Raw genomic sequence first — 22,031 nt, 5'->3', positions numbered from 1 at the left:
CTAACAACATTGACAGAACAAAGTACCCCCAATCCATAAAATCTTGAGACCAACCAGAAACTAAGAACACTGTAGGATTTTCCCTTTCATGTTATATTAGCCTCATAATCTGACCGAAAAGTCAAATTATGTCACCATGATTTCAAAGCCTGCTGTTCTATTTTTTTTTTAATTCATTCCATCTAGCCAAAGAGTGTATCTAAAGTTCTATATGCCAGTGTACTTGGAACACATTAATTCCATTAGCAGGCTATTTCAGGAAATAGTGAGCATATTTCTTGGAAACAAATACATGTGGTTAAAAAACAGTCTCAAAAAAAATGTATGAGGTGAAAAACTGAAAACAAAGATGATTTTCAAATGCAATTAGAACTCTTTCCCATCACATATCAAAGTGTCATAACTGCTTCTTGACTGAGAAGTTGGTGTTTTGGATTTGGGTCTTTAAACCAAAAAAACCTATCTTGAGATATCACTATAAGGAGTCTATCTGCCTCTTAATCATAGGCAACTGCTAAATGAAGTGTATCTCTTTTCTCTGTTACATTACTATTGGCAACCAGATCCTCAGTAAGTGCCCAGAAATGTTTCCATGGTTACAAAAAGCATTCAGCATCCCTCTTGTTTTGGGCCAATTTAGCTTAAAATCTATTGTAGAGAAAAAATATGGCACATTAAGGAACATAAAATCAAGATACAATGTTATGAAAAGAATTCAAGGTTAAATGGGAAAAGCAGACTTGACAAGGCTTTTTAAAAAGTGCATATAAATCACTGATTAAAATGCCGCCTTTTCCTAGTGTATCTTCAAATACATCTCTTTAATAGACTGCAAAGCAGCCATGTACTGCAGCTGCCGTGATCCGTTGGAATAAAAAGAAAACTGAGCACTGATGATAATTTAAGACTGCTAGCCAGCAGGTAGACCCAAAAAAACCAAGTGTTTAATAGTCATACAGCTGAGAGTCCAGTCCCTTATCCTGGTTTCATAGGGGGCTCAGGGTATGTACATATTTTGAGGAAAGAGGAACAAGAGTCTTTGTTCACTGGTTAAGAGGCATTTGAAGTAAATTAGTGGGCTATATCACATCAGGAAGAGAGACAAAGATGGAAACTCCCTAAAGGCAACTTAGTAAAGCTCCCCCACCTATAAAGTCATGAGTGAGTTGGGCCAATGAGACTGTCTCATTTTAGGTCTCTACTGCATTCCCAACTCCCACCACCACCAACAGCCAGGACATTGAAAGCTTTTGTGCATCTTCTGGAACATATTAAACAAATGGCATAAGCTTTGCAATAATCTGAAGGAGGGGCTCATGATCTATACGTGTGTATACTTGTCCACTCCCCATAGTGCTTTGTATACATGGTAGACATTCAATAAGCATTTGATTAAGTGAGAAAAGCCATCATACAAAACCTCTCTTTTTAGAGAAAATTTTCTCCCCATATTGACCTATACATTCACGCCTCCCTTTGTCATATTCTATTGCTCTTAGTTTCACTGTGAAATCAAAAAAAGTGAGTGAGATTTAGTCATAATACTGTTACGGACTAAATGGAAGACTTTCACTTCCAGGAAGATAGAATAGATGTACTTTTCCCTATTCTTCCCCCTAAGTACAATCAAAAACCCTAGACACTGTATATAAAACAAAGATAGGAAGACTAAAAGGTACAGAGAAGATGGTAGAATGGCCAGGGACCATGAAATTCAAGGAAGAGCACGGTGGTGAGTTTCTTGGGTTGTTTTGCCACACATAGCCCAGACATGAAGCTGAAGAAGCTGGAAACCCATAAATGCCAACAGGCACAGACAAAAAAGTTCCCAAGAAAATCCCGCTCTTTCTATGCAAAGGACCAGGGAAGGGGCAGCCTAGCAAAACAGAAAACTCAGATAATCAATGTTCTACTCTAGCTAAACAACACAGTAAAAAAATAAAAAAACAAAAGAAAAAGAGAAAGAAAAAAACTATTCCCTACCCTCATCCATGCCAGCAAAGTCCAAATGGGGAGCCTACATTCCCATCCTCACCAGGCTATAATGAGGCACCCTGATCAATATCCCCACCAGAGGGTGCCAAAGAAGGCAAAGTAGGGATCCAGGAATTTCATTTTTGATAGCCAATAATAAGCATCCTCTATCTCTATCAGAATACGCCACATGAGGAACTTGGACCCAGACTTGAATTGAGGCATTCCTGCCCCTCCCAACTTGGGGGGTATCAGAGGAGCTCTAGTGGAGACAAGATTTTCACCATCACCCAACAGTATTAAGGCTACCCTCAACTCAGTGTTAGTGGAACTCACATGGGAAGATAGAACTCCCATCCTCACCCAACATTAATGAGGACCACCCCTTCAAGAGTTAAGGAGGCCAAGAGGGAAACCTGGACTTTTGCCTCCACTAATAAGCCAATGCCCCCATTGCTCTCTCAGAGCCCTGTCAAAGACTCTCTTTCTGAGGTGCCTTTTTGATGACTTCACTGTGTCATGAAAATAATGATAACTATTTCTCTATATGTATTCATATTGTTTCAGATACCATTTCTTCTTACAGTAGCTCCCTAGAGAGACAACATACATTCTTCCCTTCAATTTAGCCTCCAGACTGATGCTAGAGTTATCCTTCTAAAACAAGGCTCTGTTGGTGTCACTTATGATTATGATCTTTTTGAGATTCCCAACTGCTTACAAAATAAAAGCTAAATCCCTAACACAGAAAAAACAAAGACCTTCCCAGTTGCAGCCTAAGCTCTAGCCTCATTTTCCATCCCTGAAAATGTCAGGCTTGTCCACATATCTGTGTTCATGCCATTCCTCTAAAAGGAATGCTTTTCTCCCTCCATCCACCTGTTAAATTCTGACTCATGCTTACAGTTTGTAGTCCTATATCACCTGCTTTGTGAAACCTTTTCTGACCATCTCTGATAAAATTATCTCAAGAGTTACCATGTACCTAGTTGTTGTCACTTTACACAAACTTTTTTTATAGGACTCATTACATATGAGTAACTCTTAGGCATTACACAACTCATTATAGGAAAACCAATATCTTAGTTGTACATTTATCTCCCAGCCCAAACATGCTACTCTATTAATAAGAATGTCCAATTCAATTTTAGAATATAGTTTTAAGTGTGTATTTTCTAAGTCTCAGTTTCTACTTAGGATGTAGAACATTGGAAATAATGCTCCCACTCTTTCACAACAAAAACAATAAAATATAGGTATTTGTAAAATGACACATTTCTTAAACTCATCAGAGAGCTCTAGTCATAATATAAACAACTAGTCCAAAAGCGAAAAAAAGAAAACTTATTTCAAAGGAATAAAGGACTCAAGCATTGCCTTGCTAGGGGCAGATGCTGGATTTATGCAAGATGGTAAGAAGAAGCTTATATTTTCAAGGAATTTCTAAAGGCCAACTATGGACAAGCGCAAGTGTATAGAACTCATAGGAGTCACAAATCCAAGGAAAATCAAAACCCATTTAGAAGCTCTTCTCCATAAAATTCATAAGAAAGACTGGAGGCAGGGCACAACAGGAGTAAAGAAAGTTTCTCTCATAGTGCAGTCCTGGAAGAGGGGAAGAGTGGCTACTATAGAAGAGGTAAGAAGTCTTGCCAAAATTCTTCTATGATATTTACATTATGGAACAAAGGCTTTAAGCTACTTGGGGAAGGGAAGCAAATTTTGTCACTCCTAAACCACAGATAAAAACACATTAACATGAGTGAATAAAACAAAATTAAAAATTCCACCTTAGGAAAAGGGCAGAAAGAATTCTTAGGGTCAGACCATCAGGGGAGGGGCAAAATTATTGAGAAGGCCCTAACCCTGTGACACAGGGACATAAGAACTGCCTAAAATAGGCTGCTCCAAAACAGCAGAAAACAGAAATTTCCAACACAACCACACCACATTAGCAAATACCAAGTAATATAGAAGAAAGAAGGCTCCTTAAGGAGAGGGACAAAAGCCTAAAGAGAGAGACCCTTTCTGAGGCACAGGCAAAAATAGGAGACTCAAGGCTGAAGATAGAGCAGATTTTCACAAAAATCTGTAGAAAACAAGCCCCTACCCTAAACACAATGTAATAATAGAGAATTTTGAAGCCTATGTAACACTGAGGTTAACAATAACAGCAAAACCCATACCCAGATCAAATTCTGACTACATTGACCCAACCTTCTCCCAGCATTAGAAAAGTCTAATATTTTTTTCAATATATGAAATTTATTGTCAAATTGGTTTCCATACAACACCCAGTGCTCATCCCAAAAGGTGCCCTCCTCAATACCCATCACCCACCTTCCTCTCCCTCCCACCTCCCATCAACCCTCAGTTTGTTCTCAGTTTTTAAGAGTCTCTTATGCTTTGGCTCTCTCCCACTCTAACCTCTTTTTGTTTTCCTTCCCCTCCCCCATGGGTTTCTGTTAAGTTTCTCAGGATCCACGTAAGAGTGAAAACATATGGTATCTGTCTTTCTCTGTATGGCTTAAGAAAAGGCTAATCTTACTTCCAGATGGAAATACTATTTCCTTTCCCTACCTATGATGTTTGATTTGAATCAAAAATTACAAGACAAGAAAAATAAAAAGAAAGGAAAAATATACCATTGAGAGACAAAGCAATCAAAAAACCCAAACTCAGAGATGACTCAGATGTTGGAACTACCAGACAGGAAAGTTAAAGTAACTATAATTAACATATTAAAAGTCATAGTGGGAAAAGGGGGAACATGCATAAACTCATATGAAATTTCAGCAAAGAAGACTGAAATTATTCAAAAAAAAATTTTTTTACATTTATTTATTTTTTGAGAAACAGAGTGAGACAAAGTGTGAGTGGGGTAGGGGCAGAGAGAGAAGGAGACACAGAATCTGAAGCAGGCTCCAGGCTCTGAGTTGTCAGCACAGAGCCTGATGTGGGGCTCAAACCCACTGACCGTGAGATCATGATCTGAGCTGAAGTTGGATGCTCAACTGACTGAGCCACCAGGCGCCCCTGAAATTATTTTTTAAAGTCAAATCAGAATGCTAGAAATAAAAATATATGGTAACAGAGATGAACTCATCGTCAGACTTTCAGTGGACTCGTCATCAGACTTGACACAAAGAAAGTAAACTTGTAGATGTCATTAGATTGTACCACCTAAACTGAAGTACAAAAAGGGAAAAAAGAGTGAAGGAAAAAGAACATTCAAGAGCTGTGAGACGGTATCAAAAGGTCTAATATTTGTGCAATTGGAATACTAGAGAGAGGAGCAAAAAGAATGTATTAGAAGCAATATTTGTAGAGATGGTGGCCAAGAATTTTCCAGAAGTAATGAAATTCACTAAACTACAGACACAAAAACATCAGAGAACACCAAGACAAATCAACACCAGAACACACACACATACGGACACATGCACACACACCCCTAGATATAGCTGCTGAAAACCACAGATAAACACAAAATCTTGAAGGTATCCAATAGAAAAAAAAGACACATTACATGCAGAAGAACAAAAGTAAGAATTACAGCATACTTCTCATATGAAAACTGTGCAAGCCATGAGACAGTGAAATGACAACCTTAAAGTGCTGGGGAAAAAAATAACTGTCAACTCAGAATTCCATACTTAGCTGAAATCTATTTCAAAAATAAATATTTTTCAGACAAACAACTAAGATAATTCATTAGCAGCATATACGCCTAAGCTACAGACTTCAAATAGCATAAATGAGGCAAACATTCTTATTTTAATCAGAGAGACAACCAATCTAGAGACAACCATCTAAAGCAAAACAGCATCAACGTATTGAGTATTTCTTTCATGTATAAAAGTAAAATGTATCACAATAAAACAAAGGACTTGAGGGAAAAATTGGGACTATACTGTTGTAGCATCACTAAACTATACCTAAAGCAGTAAAACATTTTTTCAAGGTAGAGTGCAATTAAAGATATATGTTGTAAATCCTAGCATGACCACTAAACATTTTTTAAAAAGATACATAATTTTTTAATTAAAAAAAAGAGATATAAATAATGAACCCAGAGTGGAGAGGAAATGGAATCTTAAAAATAGTCAATTCAAAAGAAGGCAGAAAAAAAAATAGGATGAAAGAAATGAAGAATAGGTGAAACAAATAGGAATAATCTAATGACAGATTTTATTTCAACAATATCAAAAATTACATTAAATATAAACAATTAAGACCAACGAAACAGTGAAAAAAAAGACCAATTAACTGAAAATTTGTTAGGTTGGATGAAAAAAAAAAAAAAGACCCAATTTTATGCCATGCACAAGAATACCACTATCAATATAAAAATAAATTTAAAGTTAATGAATATACATGTCAACACTAATCAAAAGAATATTGGGAGGCTCCTGGGTGGCCCAGCTGGTTGAGCTCAGGTCATGATCTCACAGCTCCTGAATTTGGGCCCCACATCAGGCTCCATGCTGACAGCTCAGAGCCTGGAGCCTGCTTCAGATTCTGTCTCTCTCTCTGCCCCTCCCCTGCTCATACTCTGTCTCTCTCTCTCAAATATTACCAAACATTTAAAAAAAATTGAAACAAAAAAAGAACACTGGAGGGGCACCTGGGTGGCTCAGTTGGTTAAGTATCATATTCTTTTTTTTTTTTTTTTAATGTTTGCTTGAACCCATGAACCAAGAGATCATGACCTGAGCTGAAGTCGGAAGCTTAATAGATGGAGCCACCCAGGTGCCCCAAGCATTGTACTCTTGATTCTGGCTCAGGTCATGATCTCACGGTTGGTAAGATCAAGCCTCACATCAGGCTCCCTGCTGACAGCACGAAGCCTGCTTCCTCTTCCTCTCTATGCTTCTCTCTCTCTCAACACATAAATAAACAAACAAACAAACAAACAAACAAACATTTAAAAAAAGAAAGAGCTGGAATAGTCATATTAATATCAAAGTAGACTTCAGGGATAAAAAAGGTGTATTACATAATGAGCAAAAAGTCAATTCATCAAGGAAGCACATATTTCTACAATGTATATGGAATTAATAACAGGGCTTCAAACTACATGAAGCAAAAACTGCTAGAACTGGAAAGAAAAATAGCCAAATCCACAAGAAGAGTTAGAAACTGCAATACTTTTCTCTCAGTAATCAACAAAACAAAATCAGTTGGCAAAATCAGTGGATAAAATAAGTATATAAAAAAAAAATCTGAGAAAAACATCCTCAAAAAACGTGAAGTAATTTATAGAACACTGTGCCCAACAACAGCAAAATACATAGTCTTTTTCAAGTACATAGGAAACATTCAACAAGTCAGAACATATTCAGAACGATAAAACAAACTTTAATTAAAAAAACCCACAAAATTATATAAAATATATACTTAGACCATACTGAATTAAACTAGAAATTAGTAACAGAAAGTTATCTAAAATATTTCCAATATTTGGAACATAACCAACATACTTTTAAGTAAACCACGTATCAAAAAAAGTCAAAGGGAAACTAGAAAATATTTTCTAATGACAAGTTATTAATAATTATTGGATGCACATAAAGCGGTTCTTATAGGGAAATTTATACATTTAATAATTATATTAGAAAAAAGTAAGAACAAATTATAACCAAAGCAAGCAGAAGAAAACAATAAAGATAATAGTAGAAAGCAATAAAATCAGGAACAGAGAAACAATCGAGAAAAATTAATAAAACCAAAAACTAGTTCTTTGGAAAAAAAGATATATAAATTAGATAATAATTTACTCAGACAGACCTCACCCTCTGCAAAATATGAAGACAAAAATCACCAATATCAGGAAATTTAAAACATTTAAAAGATAGCAAGGAAATACTATGTCTATAAATTTAATAACATAGATGACATTTTAAAAATTCTTGAAAAACACAAACTGCATAAAATCACTCAAGAAAAAAGACATATAACTTGAATAATCCTATACATACTAAAGAAACTGAATTTGTAGTTGAAAATATTCCCCCTCCCCATCCCTACTTCTCAACACACAAAATTCCTGGTTCAGATGGGTTCGCTGGAAAACTATAGAAAACTTCTGAGAAACAAATAATGCTTGTTTAATTCAAATTTTTCTAGACTACAGGAAAGGAAAAATGTTTCAGAATTCATTGTGAATTCCTTGTGAGGCCAACATTATCCAGATACCAAAACTACACAAAGAGTACAAGAAAAGAAAACTACAGCCTACTATCCCTAATGAAAACAGAAGGAAAACAAAATCCTCAACAAAACAATGGCAAAACAAATCCAGCAATACATGAAAAGAACAGTACCATGATCAAGTGGATTTTATCCTGGGTATGCAAGACAACTTCAACACTCAAAAATTAATCAGTGTAATTCATTTCAACAGACTAACCAAGAAAGATCACATAATCATCTCAATATTTGCAAAACAGCATTTTACAGAACTCCTTTTTGATAAAAACTCATAGCAAACCTATAGAAGGGAACTTCTTCAATAAAATAAAGAGCATCTACAGATACCTACACCTAAATACTAAGTAATAGTGAAAGACAAAGTTTTTCTAGTAAGCTCAAGATCAAGGCAAAGATATCCATTTTCATCACTCTTATTCAACAGAGTGCTCAATAGAGCATAATCAGTTAAGATAAATCAATAACAGAAAGGGATATTGGGAAGGAAGAAATAAAACTGTCCTTTTTCCCACTAATTGTATTATTTTCTATGTAGAAAATCCCAAAATACCTACAAAAAACTATTAGAACTAACAGTGGGTTTAGAGAGATTGCAAAATATAAGGCCATTATACAAAAGTCAATGGCATTTTTATATACTAGCAAGTAGCAGTTTTAAATTTAAAGTTTTAAAAGTATTCTTTACAAAAGCATCCCCAAAGAGGAAATACTTAGGTATAAATCTAACAAAATATGTATGAGACCCTTTATGCTGGAAACTACAAAACAGATGGAAAAAAATCCAAGCACTAAATAAAGCAATATACCATGTTCATGAATTGAAAAACAAATATTATCAACATATCATTCCCTCCAAACTGATCTGTGGATTCAACACAATTCCTATCAAATTCCCAGCATAATTGTTTAATCAAAAGTTTATTCTAAAATGTATATAGGAATCAAACCACAAAAGACTCTTAATGATAGAGAACAAACTGAGGGTTGCTCGAAGGGGAGGTGGGTAAGGGGATGAGCTAAATAAGTTATGGGTATTAAGGAGGGCACTTGTTAGGATGAGCACTGGAAGTTATATATAAATGATGAATCACTAAAATCTACTCCTGAAACCAATATTACACTATATGTTAACTAACTAAAATTTAAATTAAAATGATAAAAAAATAAAAATTAAATGGAGAAGCAAATATAATCAAAACAATGTTTTAAAATAATAAAGTTGGAGGGCCCACACTACCTGATTTCCAGACCTATCATAAAGCTATAGGAATCAAGGGTGCCTGAGTGGCTCAGTCAGTTAAGCATCTGACTCTTGATTTCAGCTCAGATCATGATCCAAGGGTCATGGGATTGAGCCCCACATGGGGCTCCACACTGGGCATGGAGCCTGCTTAAGATTCATTCTCTCTCTCTTTCTCTTTCTCTTTCTCTCTCTCTCTCTCTCTCTCTCTCTCTCTCTCTCTCTCTCTCTCTCCCCCCTCCTCCTCTTCTTCTCTGCCGCTCTCCCCTGCTCACACGCTTTCTCTAAAATTAAAAAAAAAAAGTTATAGGAATCAGGACAGTGTGATATTAGAGAAAGAATACAAATATAGATTATTGGGAAAATATAGAGTCCAGCAATAGACCCACTCATGTATAGATAATGTATTTCTGACAAAGATCCCAAAGCACATGATGGAAAAAGGATAATCATTTCAACAAATGAGATAGGAATAATGGACATCTATATTGAGGGTGGGAGGGAAACACTTTCATCCATACTTCATATCATATTTAAAAATTACCTCAAAATGTATATCCCTAAATGTAAAGCCCATATCTCTAAAATTTCCAGAATAAAACACAGAAAAATGTCTTTGTAACCTTAGGCTATACAAAGATTTCTTAAATATCATAACAAAAGCACAATTCATAAAAATAAAAAACTTGATGAGATGGATTTCATGTAATTAAGAATCTCTGTTCTTCAAGGGACACCATTAAGAGAAGGAAAAGACAAGCCACAAAACTGGGAGAGAATATTTGTAAATTGTAGACCAATAGAAAAGATCCAGAAAAGTATCTCATACTCAGAATATAAACATAACACTCAAGTCTTGAAGATTAAAAAGCAGTTCAATAACAGTGGGCAAAAGATTTGAAGACTTTACTAAAGAAGCCACACAGATGATAGATAACTGCATGAAAAGATGCTCGAAGTCATTAGTTATTGGGGAAATGAAAATTAAAATCAAAACAAGAGTTAAAACCTATGAAAGGCCTTGAGATTTTATCCTACTTGCACACTAACAACTTTGCCTGCTACAATTTTTATGGATGTTGGCAGAAGACATAAGACTTGAGTCAGAGACAAAGGATGTTTTATTACAGCACCACATACAACATGAACATCACATTCACGTCAGTCCCCCACTCTCCAAGTACTACGGGGGTGATGCAGAGGCAGGCTCAGATAGATGCCCAGCATGGAAGCCATGTCACAGCCAAGGAAGACCCAGCTTGTGAAATCTCTACCATTTGCAAGCAAATCTGCCTAAGCTTTGCCCTGAAGAGAGACATTATCTTTATTAGACTGAAAGGCAAACAAATCTTCTCTCTGCTCTGAAGAGAGATGCTATCTCTATCTTCCAAGGCTCTTTGTCATACAAACATCCTTGAAAAGATAGTCTAAAATAAGAGGCGGTTTGTGACTTTGCTCATAGGACAGAGAGGAAACCAGAGGAGAGTGATCTCCCAATAAGAGCTATCAGTACACACCTGTGAGAATGGCTGAAAAACGTTTTATGATAACACTATGGTAAAGTGAAAATGAGTGACTACATTAATTTTGGGAATGTCAAGTGGTATTCAGCTAACAGCAGAATTTCTTAAAGTTAAACGTATACTTCCCATATGACCTACTCCTAGGTATTTACCTCGTTGAAATGAAAACTTACATTTGCACCCAAACCTGTTTCGCAAATGTTTATAGCAGCTTTATTTACATTGCTAAAAACTGGAAACAACCCAAATATCCCTCAACTGATGAATGGATCAACAAACTGTGGTGCATTCATGCAGTGGAATACTACTCAGCAATTAAAAAAAAAAAAGAAGCAGCAAACTACTGAAACACACAGCAACATGGATGAATCTCAACTGCATTACTGTAGGCACATAATAAAAGAAGCCAGATTCAAAAGGCTACCATCTGCATATTTCCATTTATATAGCATTCTGGAGAAGACAAAATGATAGAAAGAAAATGTACCAGCAATTTCCCGGAGCTGGTGGTAGAGAAATGAGTACAAAGGGACTTGGGGGAATTTTTTTTGAGGTGATGGAATGGTTTATACCTCAGTTGTGGCAGTGGTTACAAGACTGTGTATTAAAACAGAGCCATATACTAACAAGGATGAATTTTACTATATGCAAATTAGAACTTGAAAAAGGGAGAGGAAAAAAAGGGAAATAATATGTATAAACTCTCAAATTGGACTTCCTGAGCTGTGCCTCTTTCTAAATATGGATCTTGGGTATATTCTCAAGTTCTCTAAGCATAATCTTCTCAACTGTGATGTGAGAAAAAATAATAGTATCTATGTCTTAGAGTTATTAGCTTACCTTGTTGTAATGATGTTCCATCATTAATTATTATTTGGTGTCCTATTATACACCTAGCATTATGCTTGAAGTTAGGGATACAAAAATTAATCTATGATGTGGTTCCTGCCTTCTGGGAGGCTATGATCCACAGAATAAACATCCCCTGAATAAACCAATAAACAAATTGTTTTACTGCCGTTAGATTATTACAACAATTACACAAATTTTAAAAATCCAATTTCAAGCAACTATTAAGCCAAATTCATGTTAATCATTTTAAATACAGTTCAACTTTAGCAAGAATTTTCTAAATTAGGAATAGAAATTTCAAGTCAAATCTAAGAAATCCTATTGGTTGCCCAGATGTTTCTAAAATTATCTCTACAGATAATTTTTAAAAGCTTGAAACTGAATTTATTTATAAGTTTGTCATATTCAGAAAGAATATCAGCCTCCCTTGTTTTTACCAATTTATTCTAGCATTTCAACATTAATTTAAGTAAGAGTATCAAGAAAGTACTATAAAAAGAATATGAAATTATGTTTCCTCATTTTCTAAGATTTCATGTATCTGGATAAAATGTTTCCTTAAAAAGATAAACTAAGAGGAATCACTGAAAATGGATGAAGAGGCTGTGAAGTATTCCAGAAGAGTCTGCTTCCCCCAAAAAGAAAGGAATTAGTGACATCACCTTTAAGTCACATAAAAGATCCAAGAATCTTGGTGATATATGTATGCATTACAAGCACACATCACATATACACACCCAACACCTTTCTTGGCCTGTCAGGTACCTCTGTCCCTCAACCAAGTCGAATGTTCTTACTTCAGGCTTAGAGCGTTAGAAACATGAGAAATTCATGCCAGGACATACTATAGCTACTTTTACAGAGTTAATTACATTTTCACTATATTCAACATATCTGACAGGATAAAGCTCTAAAGACAGTTTGTTGTAAATGTGTCCTTTCCACTCAGGGCTTAAAGAAAATCAAGCTATTCTTATTTCAGAGATTTCCTATCTACTGTCATCTCACATCACGTCTCAGTGAAACTCTGTGAAAAGTGTTCTTGGAGTGTTATCAACTAAAAATTTTGCAACAAGTATGGCTTTTTGCACAGGATTTCACACCGAATAATATAGTAACATCTAGAGATTCCTAACCAAGTGAAAAAAAGAGAACATTTTAAAAGATCGTTTAAAAAGCATGACATATGCACAAGGGCTTCTCAAACAGAGCCCACAAACTTGTTTTCACCATTTTGCTTGCTCTGAACTATTGTTCTGGAGTATGGAACCCACAAATACAGATCTCCCAACGTTTTATATATTGAAAATATTCCTAAGGAGTATATCTCTCAATAAGAAGCCAGTATGTGGAAATGTTTAAAGAGAGAGAAAAATAAAATTCATATGATAACTAAAACAAGTCAAAATAAAATCAGTAGAAATGTCCTTTGGCAGAACCCAGAGAAAATAATCACTGGCTACCTTACCTTGCATTTTTCCATTAACATTTTCTAAAATACCAGAGAGCTGGCTGTCAAAGCTGTGCTGAAGACCACTTCTTTGCTTTTCAAGGTGACGTTGTTCCTCAGCAATAGAAGAGAGCATATGTGGTGGCTTTTGGTCATCAAGGGTCTGACTGGGCCACTGGGACATTATGGAACAGGAGTCCTTTTCAGGTTGGCTAAGTCTGGGGCTTGAACTTTGAGCAGAGTCCTGCAAATCACTATTACAACAGGAGAAATGATCCACTTCAAGAAACAAGGGATTTTCATCCTCTTGACGCCAATCATTGCCTTCTTCTTCATCTTCAAAGTAAGCTTCCTGAATCTGAATATCATCTAAGTCCTGGTCTAGCTTTTCACTTAATTTAGAGTCTTGCTTATTTAAGTTAACCAGCGAAGCAGATAACATATCTCCTCCTTGCTGGAGAGCTTCATAAACCCGAGATATCCAGGAAGAGAGAGGCTGGAAGAAGTTCTGACCATCCTGGGACGCCATGGCCAACACCATGGCCAGCTATCTGATGTCTACAAGTCCACTTGTTCAGTTCTTTCAGTACTCTGGACTTAATGTGAACTACAGAATAAGCATGATGACAAATTAAATTGGAGATCTCTTAATGGCTGTGAATAGTTCACTCTCAAAACTTCTCAGCTGAAACAGAGGAAAGAAATACTTACACCTATTAAAGTAACAACCTCAGACCCATTACCAGATAACCTATAATCAATGTCAAACAACATTTGGAGACAAAAAGAGATCATCATTGAAGTCTGAAAGTAGCTAAATAAAAATGACTGTGGAAATCTAAATGTAGATTATTTCAATGCCTATTCACCTACTCAGGCATGTGCAAAACTTCCATCAGCAGTAATGGGCTCTATTCATGTGGACTGAGAGAAGTCTATCCCCATAGACCATACTTAACAATGTGAAAAGGATAAATGAATCTTCATTAAGAGGCAGTTGGACATGACATTTCAAAATACAGGAAAGGTTGGATGCTTCATCTACGAACCTGCAGATCCCAGTGAGCAGGCTAATAAGCATCTCTGCTTCATGACACAAAGATTTATCCATTCAAAGGAGATGTGTGCCTGGAATTAAAAAGCTTTTAACAGATCTTAAAGTAAGATTTTATATTTTTGTGCGATTTCTAGAAATCATTTATATTCTTGGGGAGCAAAGAACCACTGCAAAACAGAGTGGCAAGTGGAGTATGCAGCTTATTGGAGACATGATCCTCGCATCTGGTTGCCTTTGTCTGTGTTCCAGCCTCCCCAAGACATCCCTCTACAGCCTGAAAGATTCCTGAGAGACCTTCCTTCCCACAAGATTCACAACCTGAAGGAGGGGGCTATAAGGACATCAACATAGCAACAGGGCACAACGAAGATTCTAGAGCTAAACATCTATACTTTTATACACATGCATGCATACAAACATATACATAAATTCATATACATATGTATGTGTATTGTGTGCATATATATACACACATATATATGTATATATGTGTGTATATATATATTGCACATATATATGTGTGTATATATATACACACATATATATATGTGTGTATATATACACATATATATACATATATATGTATATATGTATATATATATATACACACACACATATATATACATATATAATATATATATGTATATATTATACATTATATATGTATAATATATATGTATATATATGTATATGTATATACATTATATATGTATATATATGTGTGTGAATATTTATATATATCTTATTGCCCTAACAATGCTCATCAACAGCTCAGGATGAATGCTATAAATGATGGCAGAGCCTAAATTCACTGATTGTGCTTAACTACCCCATCTCTTCTATAGCAATAGCTTCCTTCTGACTCAGTCTACCAGCATTCCTGTATATTTCAGGCTTCTTGACCTCAGGCTACTGCAATTGATAGGATTGCCTACCTTCTCCTAAAATTTTCCTTCTAGCTTTTTTTTTTTAGTTTTTGTAATAGCCATTCATACATGCATTGCTTCATCAATAAACAATACTCATCACCTGGGAGAGTTGATCCATCCAGTAAGGCTCAACATTTTTGTATACAAAATATACATCTCCAGCCCTTAGCTCAATCCCTCTATACAGGTTTGTATCCCTGGTTATCTAAGCTAGTGGTTCACAAACTTTGTGGGAGAATAACCTGGTAATCTAATTTAAAAAAGAAAAGAGTCTCAGACTGGTTGAAGGAATACACCCTGGATCTTTTTATTTTTGTCAAGTTTCTCAGGTGACTCTGACAAACACCAAAGTTTGAGAGATGCTCATCTGAGGAAAGAGCTACACTTGGGGGTCTCACCAAAATCTCAAATTCAGCCGTCAAAACTAGCACATAACTTTTGCTACTATAAGGGTTCAACACCCTAGACTCACAACTGTGACTTTCTCTCTTCACCTCTGCTCCCTTACATTCCTTACATTCCAAGTTCTGCTAGCTTTAGGTCTATGAAGACTCTTCCATTATGTTTGTAGAGTGATCACTTTTCCTACACTCAAATCTTCCCAGATATTACATACCTAGTTGGTTTCCGTCTCAAATCTTCTCCAGCCTCAATCCATCCCTTGAGGTTTGCTCACCATAACCTGACCTTCAGTCAGGTGTATTGTCTGTCTCCTCCCCTAGAATAGATATTCCTAGAGGGCAGGGACTGTAGGTTTTATTCCCTAGCTTATCCACAATGTCTAGAAGTGAGCTAAGTATGTAATCAATTCTCAAGAAATGAACGAATGAGTGCCTAGAACAGTGTGTAGCATAAAGTGTGTACTCAAATTCACTAAATTGATGAATAGACCTCAGAATTGTTGAAAACATCTTAACATCACCACACAAATCCCCTGCAGGGTATTATAAAAGGGTTCTTTCAGCATTTCTTCCACTCCATTTCACCACCCACACAGTTTTTGTTTGTTTTTCCTCCACAAATATTGTGCCTCAGTTGTGCTTCAGATGATCACAGACCTAGAAATTTCCCTGAGAAATCACTGGGTTTAGCTTCTAACACTGTCTTTCAGTACTTGAAACGTTTTAAGACGGAGATTGCATATCTTCCTTAATAATCCTTTCTATTGTTTTATTACACAGAGAAAACTTTATTTTCATATTCAATCCAAAATCTGTTAAGCCAGGGTTTTCTCATCCAATCTTTGAACTAGTAACAGCCTCTGTTCTTTTTTTTTTTCCCACAAAATAGGTTTATTTTAGAAATTTTAGGGAAAAAAGATAAGCAAAAATAAAACAGGTAATAAGGCATAGTCTCCATCACCCAAAGATAACCAGCCTTTTATTCTACGTCCATAGGATAATTTTTTATACATATAATTCATTGTCAAGTTAGCTTATATACAGAGTATAGAGTGTGCTCTTAATTTCAGCATAGATTCCCATGATTCATTACTTACATACAACACCCAGTGCTCATCAAAATAAGTACCCCCCTCAATGCCCATCACCCATTTTCCCCTCACCCCTGCCCCCCCCCCCATCAACCCTCAGTTTTTTCTTTGTATTTAAGACTCTCTTATGGTTTGTCTCCCTCTCAATTTCTAACTACTTTTTTCCTTCCCTTCCCCCATGGTCTTCTATGAAGTTTCTCAAATTCCACATGAGTGAGAACCATCCACGTTGTTGCAAATGTAACAGCCCATGTTCTGGGTCTCATATCTCTTTCTTTTGTAATCTCTATCAAAGCCTCTAGGCAATTTTTCTAAAAAAAATAAAGCTTATATCACTCCCCTAGTTTAAAAGGAAAATCAAAAAGGGGCGCCTGGGTGGTGCGGTCGGTTAAGCGTCCGACTTCAGCCAGGTCACGATCTCACAGTCCGTGAGTTCGAGCCCCGTGTCAGGCTCTGGGCTGATGGCTCGGAGCGTGGAGCCTGTTTCTGATTCTGTGTCTCCCTCTCTCTCTGCCCCTCCCCCGTTCATGCTCTGTCTCTCTCTGTCCCAAAAATAAATAAAAAACGTTGAAAAAAAAATTTTTTTTAAATTAAAAAAAAAAAAAGGAAAATCAAAAAAGAAACCCTACTGAGGTTTTCCTATTACTTATAGTGCAGAATTTGAGCATTGGCAGCCCATCTGTCAAAATCACCAAACTCTGTGTTTATTGATGCAGAGTTCTTTAAAAATGAATTTTGATGCCTCCAATTCACTACAGTCCTCATCTCTCCCTGTTATATGTACCTACTTGCTTTATTCATTTTTCTGTAGCCTGCCTGACCCCCTGGAAGCATCTGAATTTTTAAGTCCTACCCTATAGGATAAAGTTCACATTCTTTACTATGGCATACAAGAGAAGAGATGCTCAAAAAATGAACAATCAGGGGTGCCTGGGAGACTCAGTCAGTTAAGCATCTGACTCTTGATTTCAGTTCAGGTCATGATCTCATGGGTTCGTGAGTTGGAGCACTGGGTAGGGCTCCGAGCTGGGTGTAAGCCTGCTTAAGATCCTCCCTCCCTCCCTCCTTTCCTTCCTCCCTCCCTCCCTTTCTCTTTCTCTCTCTCCCTCTCTCTCTTCCTGGCTCACATGCATGCTCTCTCGTATCCAAAATTAAAAAAAAAAAAAAGAAGAAGAAGAAGAACAATCAGGACTACCTAACTAACCTTAGTACTGGAGGGGTCCTAGAGACCTCCTGTAAGTTGCCAACTCTTTAACTGATGAATCACTGGATGTGAGGACTTCTGGGAGGTGGAGTCTCAGATCAGTGGCTATTTATCAACCAGTTTGGAAGTATTTCAATTGCTTCACAACTCACAAAGCCATCCCTCTTGTCCTGACAGAATGTCTAGCTCTGTATGAGCTGTTCCCAATAACACTGCCCCACAGTGATAACTTGGCTATTCTTCACCACCCCTCATTGTAAAGTCCTATGTTCCAGTCACACTAACACACTAAGCATTTGTCATAGTAACTGTGCTCTTCCCTGACTTCTGTTTGCTCTGCCCAGATGCCTTCTCTCCCTGGCCTGCCTGGTAGATACTTACTCATTCTTTACAATGAAACTCCTATTGCATATGTTAACACTTCTACAGTCAAAGGTGTGGCCTCAGAGTAATTTAAATGTGTCTCTATGATGTAAGTTTTCACTGGATATGGTAATTATTTGTCAATCTTCCTCTTCCAATGGACACTATTTAGAATTAATAATTCTAGGACCCACACAGGGTAAGGGCTCTTTATCTAATGTTTGCTATGTGAATGAATGAATGAATGAATGAATGTTACTAATGAACAATTTTCTTCATCTATAAAGTGGAGTTAACTCACTAGATAACCCTTAATAGTTCCTTTCTGCTTTGAAACCCAAGAATTTACCAGTGTGGGCCAAAAAGCATTATAATATTGAGCCTGGATATATTCAGCATTAAGTTGCCTTTTCAAAGATTGGTTCTGTACCTTTGTCAATAACCACTGTCAGATGATTTTGGAGCAATTAGAAAGGGGCCAAATATCCAATATCCATCTATATATTAAACAGTGTCCAATTGTTATATTCTACAATACTAAAAAAGAAAGGGCACCTAAAGCTGGAACATGAAAAATTACCTCCTTAGCAACACTGGAGACATTTCATTTTATACTAAAGCAGTATAAAGCCAAAATAACTAAGTGCTAGCAGAGTAACCAGGGAAAAATCTTTGTTTCTTGGGTAAATCTCAACTAGCTTGGTAGAGCACACCAAAGGTAATAGCAGATGTATACCTCGTATCCTAGTTCTTCAGGAACTTTCTTACAGCTGAAAAGACAAACTGGCGTGTGGTGTCACAATAATTATTTTTAAACACATAGGAAAAGTAGTAAAGAAAAGACAGTCCAGGTCCTTGGATTAGAAGGAAAAATACAGATAAAGTCTGTGGTATCTGAGAAGGCTCACCATTCAAATTGAAAGTTCATGATACTTCATTATTCCAAGTATTAAAAAAAAAGGTGTGTGTGTGTGTGTGTGTGTGTGTGTGTGTGTGTAACATAAAAGCTCCTACCATAAACATAATCAAGGAAAGTTTACAGCTTCTCAAAATACTCAGAATAAACTGGCAATCTAATAAAGAATTAGTTAACAACCAACTCACAGGAATAAAAGGTCCAGCATAGGGAATATAGTCAATGATATTGCAATAGCATTTTATGGTGACAGATAGTAGCTACACTTGTCGTGAGCATAGCATAATGTATAGAGAAATTGAATCATTATGTTATACACCTGAAACTAATGTAACATTATGTGTCAACTCTACTCAAAAAAAATTTTTTTAAAGAATTGGTAACAACCAATAAATAAAAGTGAAAGGAAAACCATCGATATATTTCTAGGGCTACATTACATTTCTTTAAATAGCATTTTAATTAGAATTTTTCTCTATTAATTTTAATTATAAAAGTGTTTAATTAAGGTCATTTTAAACATAGGAAGTAACTAAACAGTAAACATTAAAGAGTTGTTTCTGTAGGGGGGAAAACTATCAAATTCCTGAGTCATATGCTTTGTCATGTATTTTGACCATCCTCACCAAGGGTAATTGTGAGCAGAAAAGGAGTGGTTCCATACCCAGAATAATAATGCTCACGGTCCTTTAAAGGCTGTTAGTTAAATCTTTCTGACCCCATTTTCTATCTAATGACAGATGTTTGGAGGGAGGGAGGAAAGCTATCACCTAAGAAGAAATACTGGCTTCTGGGAGATATGCCTTAAAAATGGATGTTATTTTGGTGAAAGATAAAGTGGAAGTCTGTATGAGTGTGTGATTTTTAAAGGATTATGAGCTCCTGGAGAGAGTCAAACACATTCTGGGAGAAAAGAAAATGTTTCCAATAATATGGTCCCCAGGTAGCCTAGCCCCAAATCAAAATCTTATACAAGTTCATCTACTGAAGTGTGTTAATGTTTCGCCATTTTTAATGAAGAAATCACCTTGGAAAGTCTACTCTTCTTATTTTCTACCAAGATCAGTAGGGCAGTCATAAATAAAAGTCAAGAGTACTGGAATGGTGAAATAGATGAAGGGGATTAAGAGGTACAAACTTCGAATTATAAAATGAGTAAGTCACAAGGATGAAAAGTACAAGTTAGGGACTATAATCAATAATAAATCAATAATACTGTAATAATGCTGTATGGTGACAGATGGCATCTACACCGACCAAGGTAAGCACTAGATAATGTAAGAATTGTCAAATCACTATGTTGTATTAATATACACTGAAATTAATATAACACTGTATGCCAAATATACTTCAATAATAAAAAAAAATTTTTTTAATACTGGGTTTATTCAAAGTGGCTTCTCACAGCCATCAGTTAACTTCCTTGTGTCATCTATTAAATGTGGGTTATTTATTATTGACTTCTTAGAGTGGTCATGAGGCTAATTAAGTCTATAATTTTTATGACAATATGAGCAAGAAAACTTATAAACATGAATAATATATGGAGTCAAAATAAGAACTATAAAATGGGCTGTAATCCATCTTTAAATGAGTCAAAAGAGACTACAGGTGTTTTCTGTTAAGAGAAAATTTGTTATGTGGGTAGGAATATGTTTTCTGTTAAGAGAAAATTTGTTATGTGGGTAGAGATGAAATAACTTTTACAGCATTTGTCCAAAATGTTTTCTAAATGCTGGAATCTTAAATATAAAAATGGACTACTGAGGATTATTTATGATTATTTATGTAAACAATATGGATATAATACAGCCATATTTTTATTACTGGGGCATGTGCAATACAACAGACCCTTTGCCATTGGGCTTTGGTAGGGGACAATTAGCTTAAAGCTAAATGTGAAATTGCCTTATAATCAAAATATACTTTCATCAGTAGATATAGAGAAAAATGAGATTGCATGAATAAAAGCAATAGCAATGGCTTTGAAATCACACAAAACAAGGCTCAGTGTTGGATAATCTCTCAGTTACACCATGGCATGGGGCAAAACATGTTAACGGGGTGCACCTGTGTCCTCATCTGCACTATGGGGAGCACAACCCTGTTTTGAAATTCACTGTGGAAATGAAATTACACAACAGTTCTAAAGCACCTACAACAGAGTCTAGTACACAACAGGCACTTCATATCAGTTATTCATGACTAAACCCAAATCTGTGACATTTTAGTATATGTGCTGCTGAAGCGAGCACTAAATCTATTATATTTTAAAAGGTAAAAACATATTAAACTCTTGTAATCCTTTCCCTAATACGCCAAGACCCCAGAAACACAATACTATCATTATAGCTAACATTTGCCAAGAACCTTACAACATGCAATGTTTTCTGACAACTTCTATGAATAAAAACTTTTTGTGAAAGATACTAGCTTTCCTTTATAGTTGAAAAAACTGAGGCTTAGAAAGGGCAAGTGATTTGCCTCAAGGTTCATGCTTATAATAAAGAATGGAACTAGCATTCCAATTCTCCTTTGAATTCCAAATTCCTTCTTTAACCACTACTCCAAATCTTCATAAAATGTCAATAAGAAACCTTCAAAATAAAACATGTAAAGGTACTTTCCTCATAATTGGCCAATGTGAGTTCAAATTCAGGTTTGTTTGACTCCAAAGTCTATTCTCATTTTGTTTCCACTCCACCTTTCCTACCTATTTCACTAATGAAACCTTTAAAAATTAAAATTATTCGGATTACTTTTCCAAAGTAAGTATAATAAAGGTTTTTAAAAATTTCTAAACTACTGCTTAAGTTGA

The 22,031-nt window shown here is 35.9% G+C and overlaps 1 protein-coding gene across 6 annotated transcripts in view; it reads right to left on the bottom strand.

The window, feature by feature from the left end:
• Positions 1-22,031, bottom strand: part of SYT16 (synaptotagmin 16) — a 249,390-nt gene that overhangs the window by 81,180 nt on the left and 146,179 nt on the right. For 2 of the 6 annotated variants that reach the window (XM_015068123.3, XM_053224527.1), the window contains exon 3: positions 13,271-13,937. The exons of the other annotated variants lie outside the window; for them this stretch is intronic. In XM_015068123.3, the coding sequence (XP_014923609.1) occupies positions 13,271-13,793 (523 nt within the window). In that variant the 5' untranslated portion in view covers positions 13,794-13,937. The remainder of the gene's footprint in view (positions 1-13,270; positions 13,938-22,031) is intronic. 6 annotated transcript variants of the gene reach the window in all.

Source organism: Acinonyx jubatus, chromosome B3 (genome assembly GCF_027475565.1).
Source record: "Acinonyx jubatus isolate Ajub_Pintada_27869175 chromosome B3, VMU_Ajub_asm_v1.0, whole genome shotgun sequence".
Lineage (NCBI taxonomy): Eukaryota > Metazoa > Chordata > Mammalia > Carnivora > Felidae > Acinonyx > Acinonyx jubatus.
The sequence above is the reverse complement of the archived record's forward strand: the minus strand, read 5'-3'. Positions and strand labels throughout refer to the sequence as shown.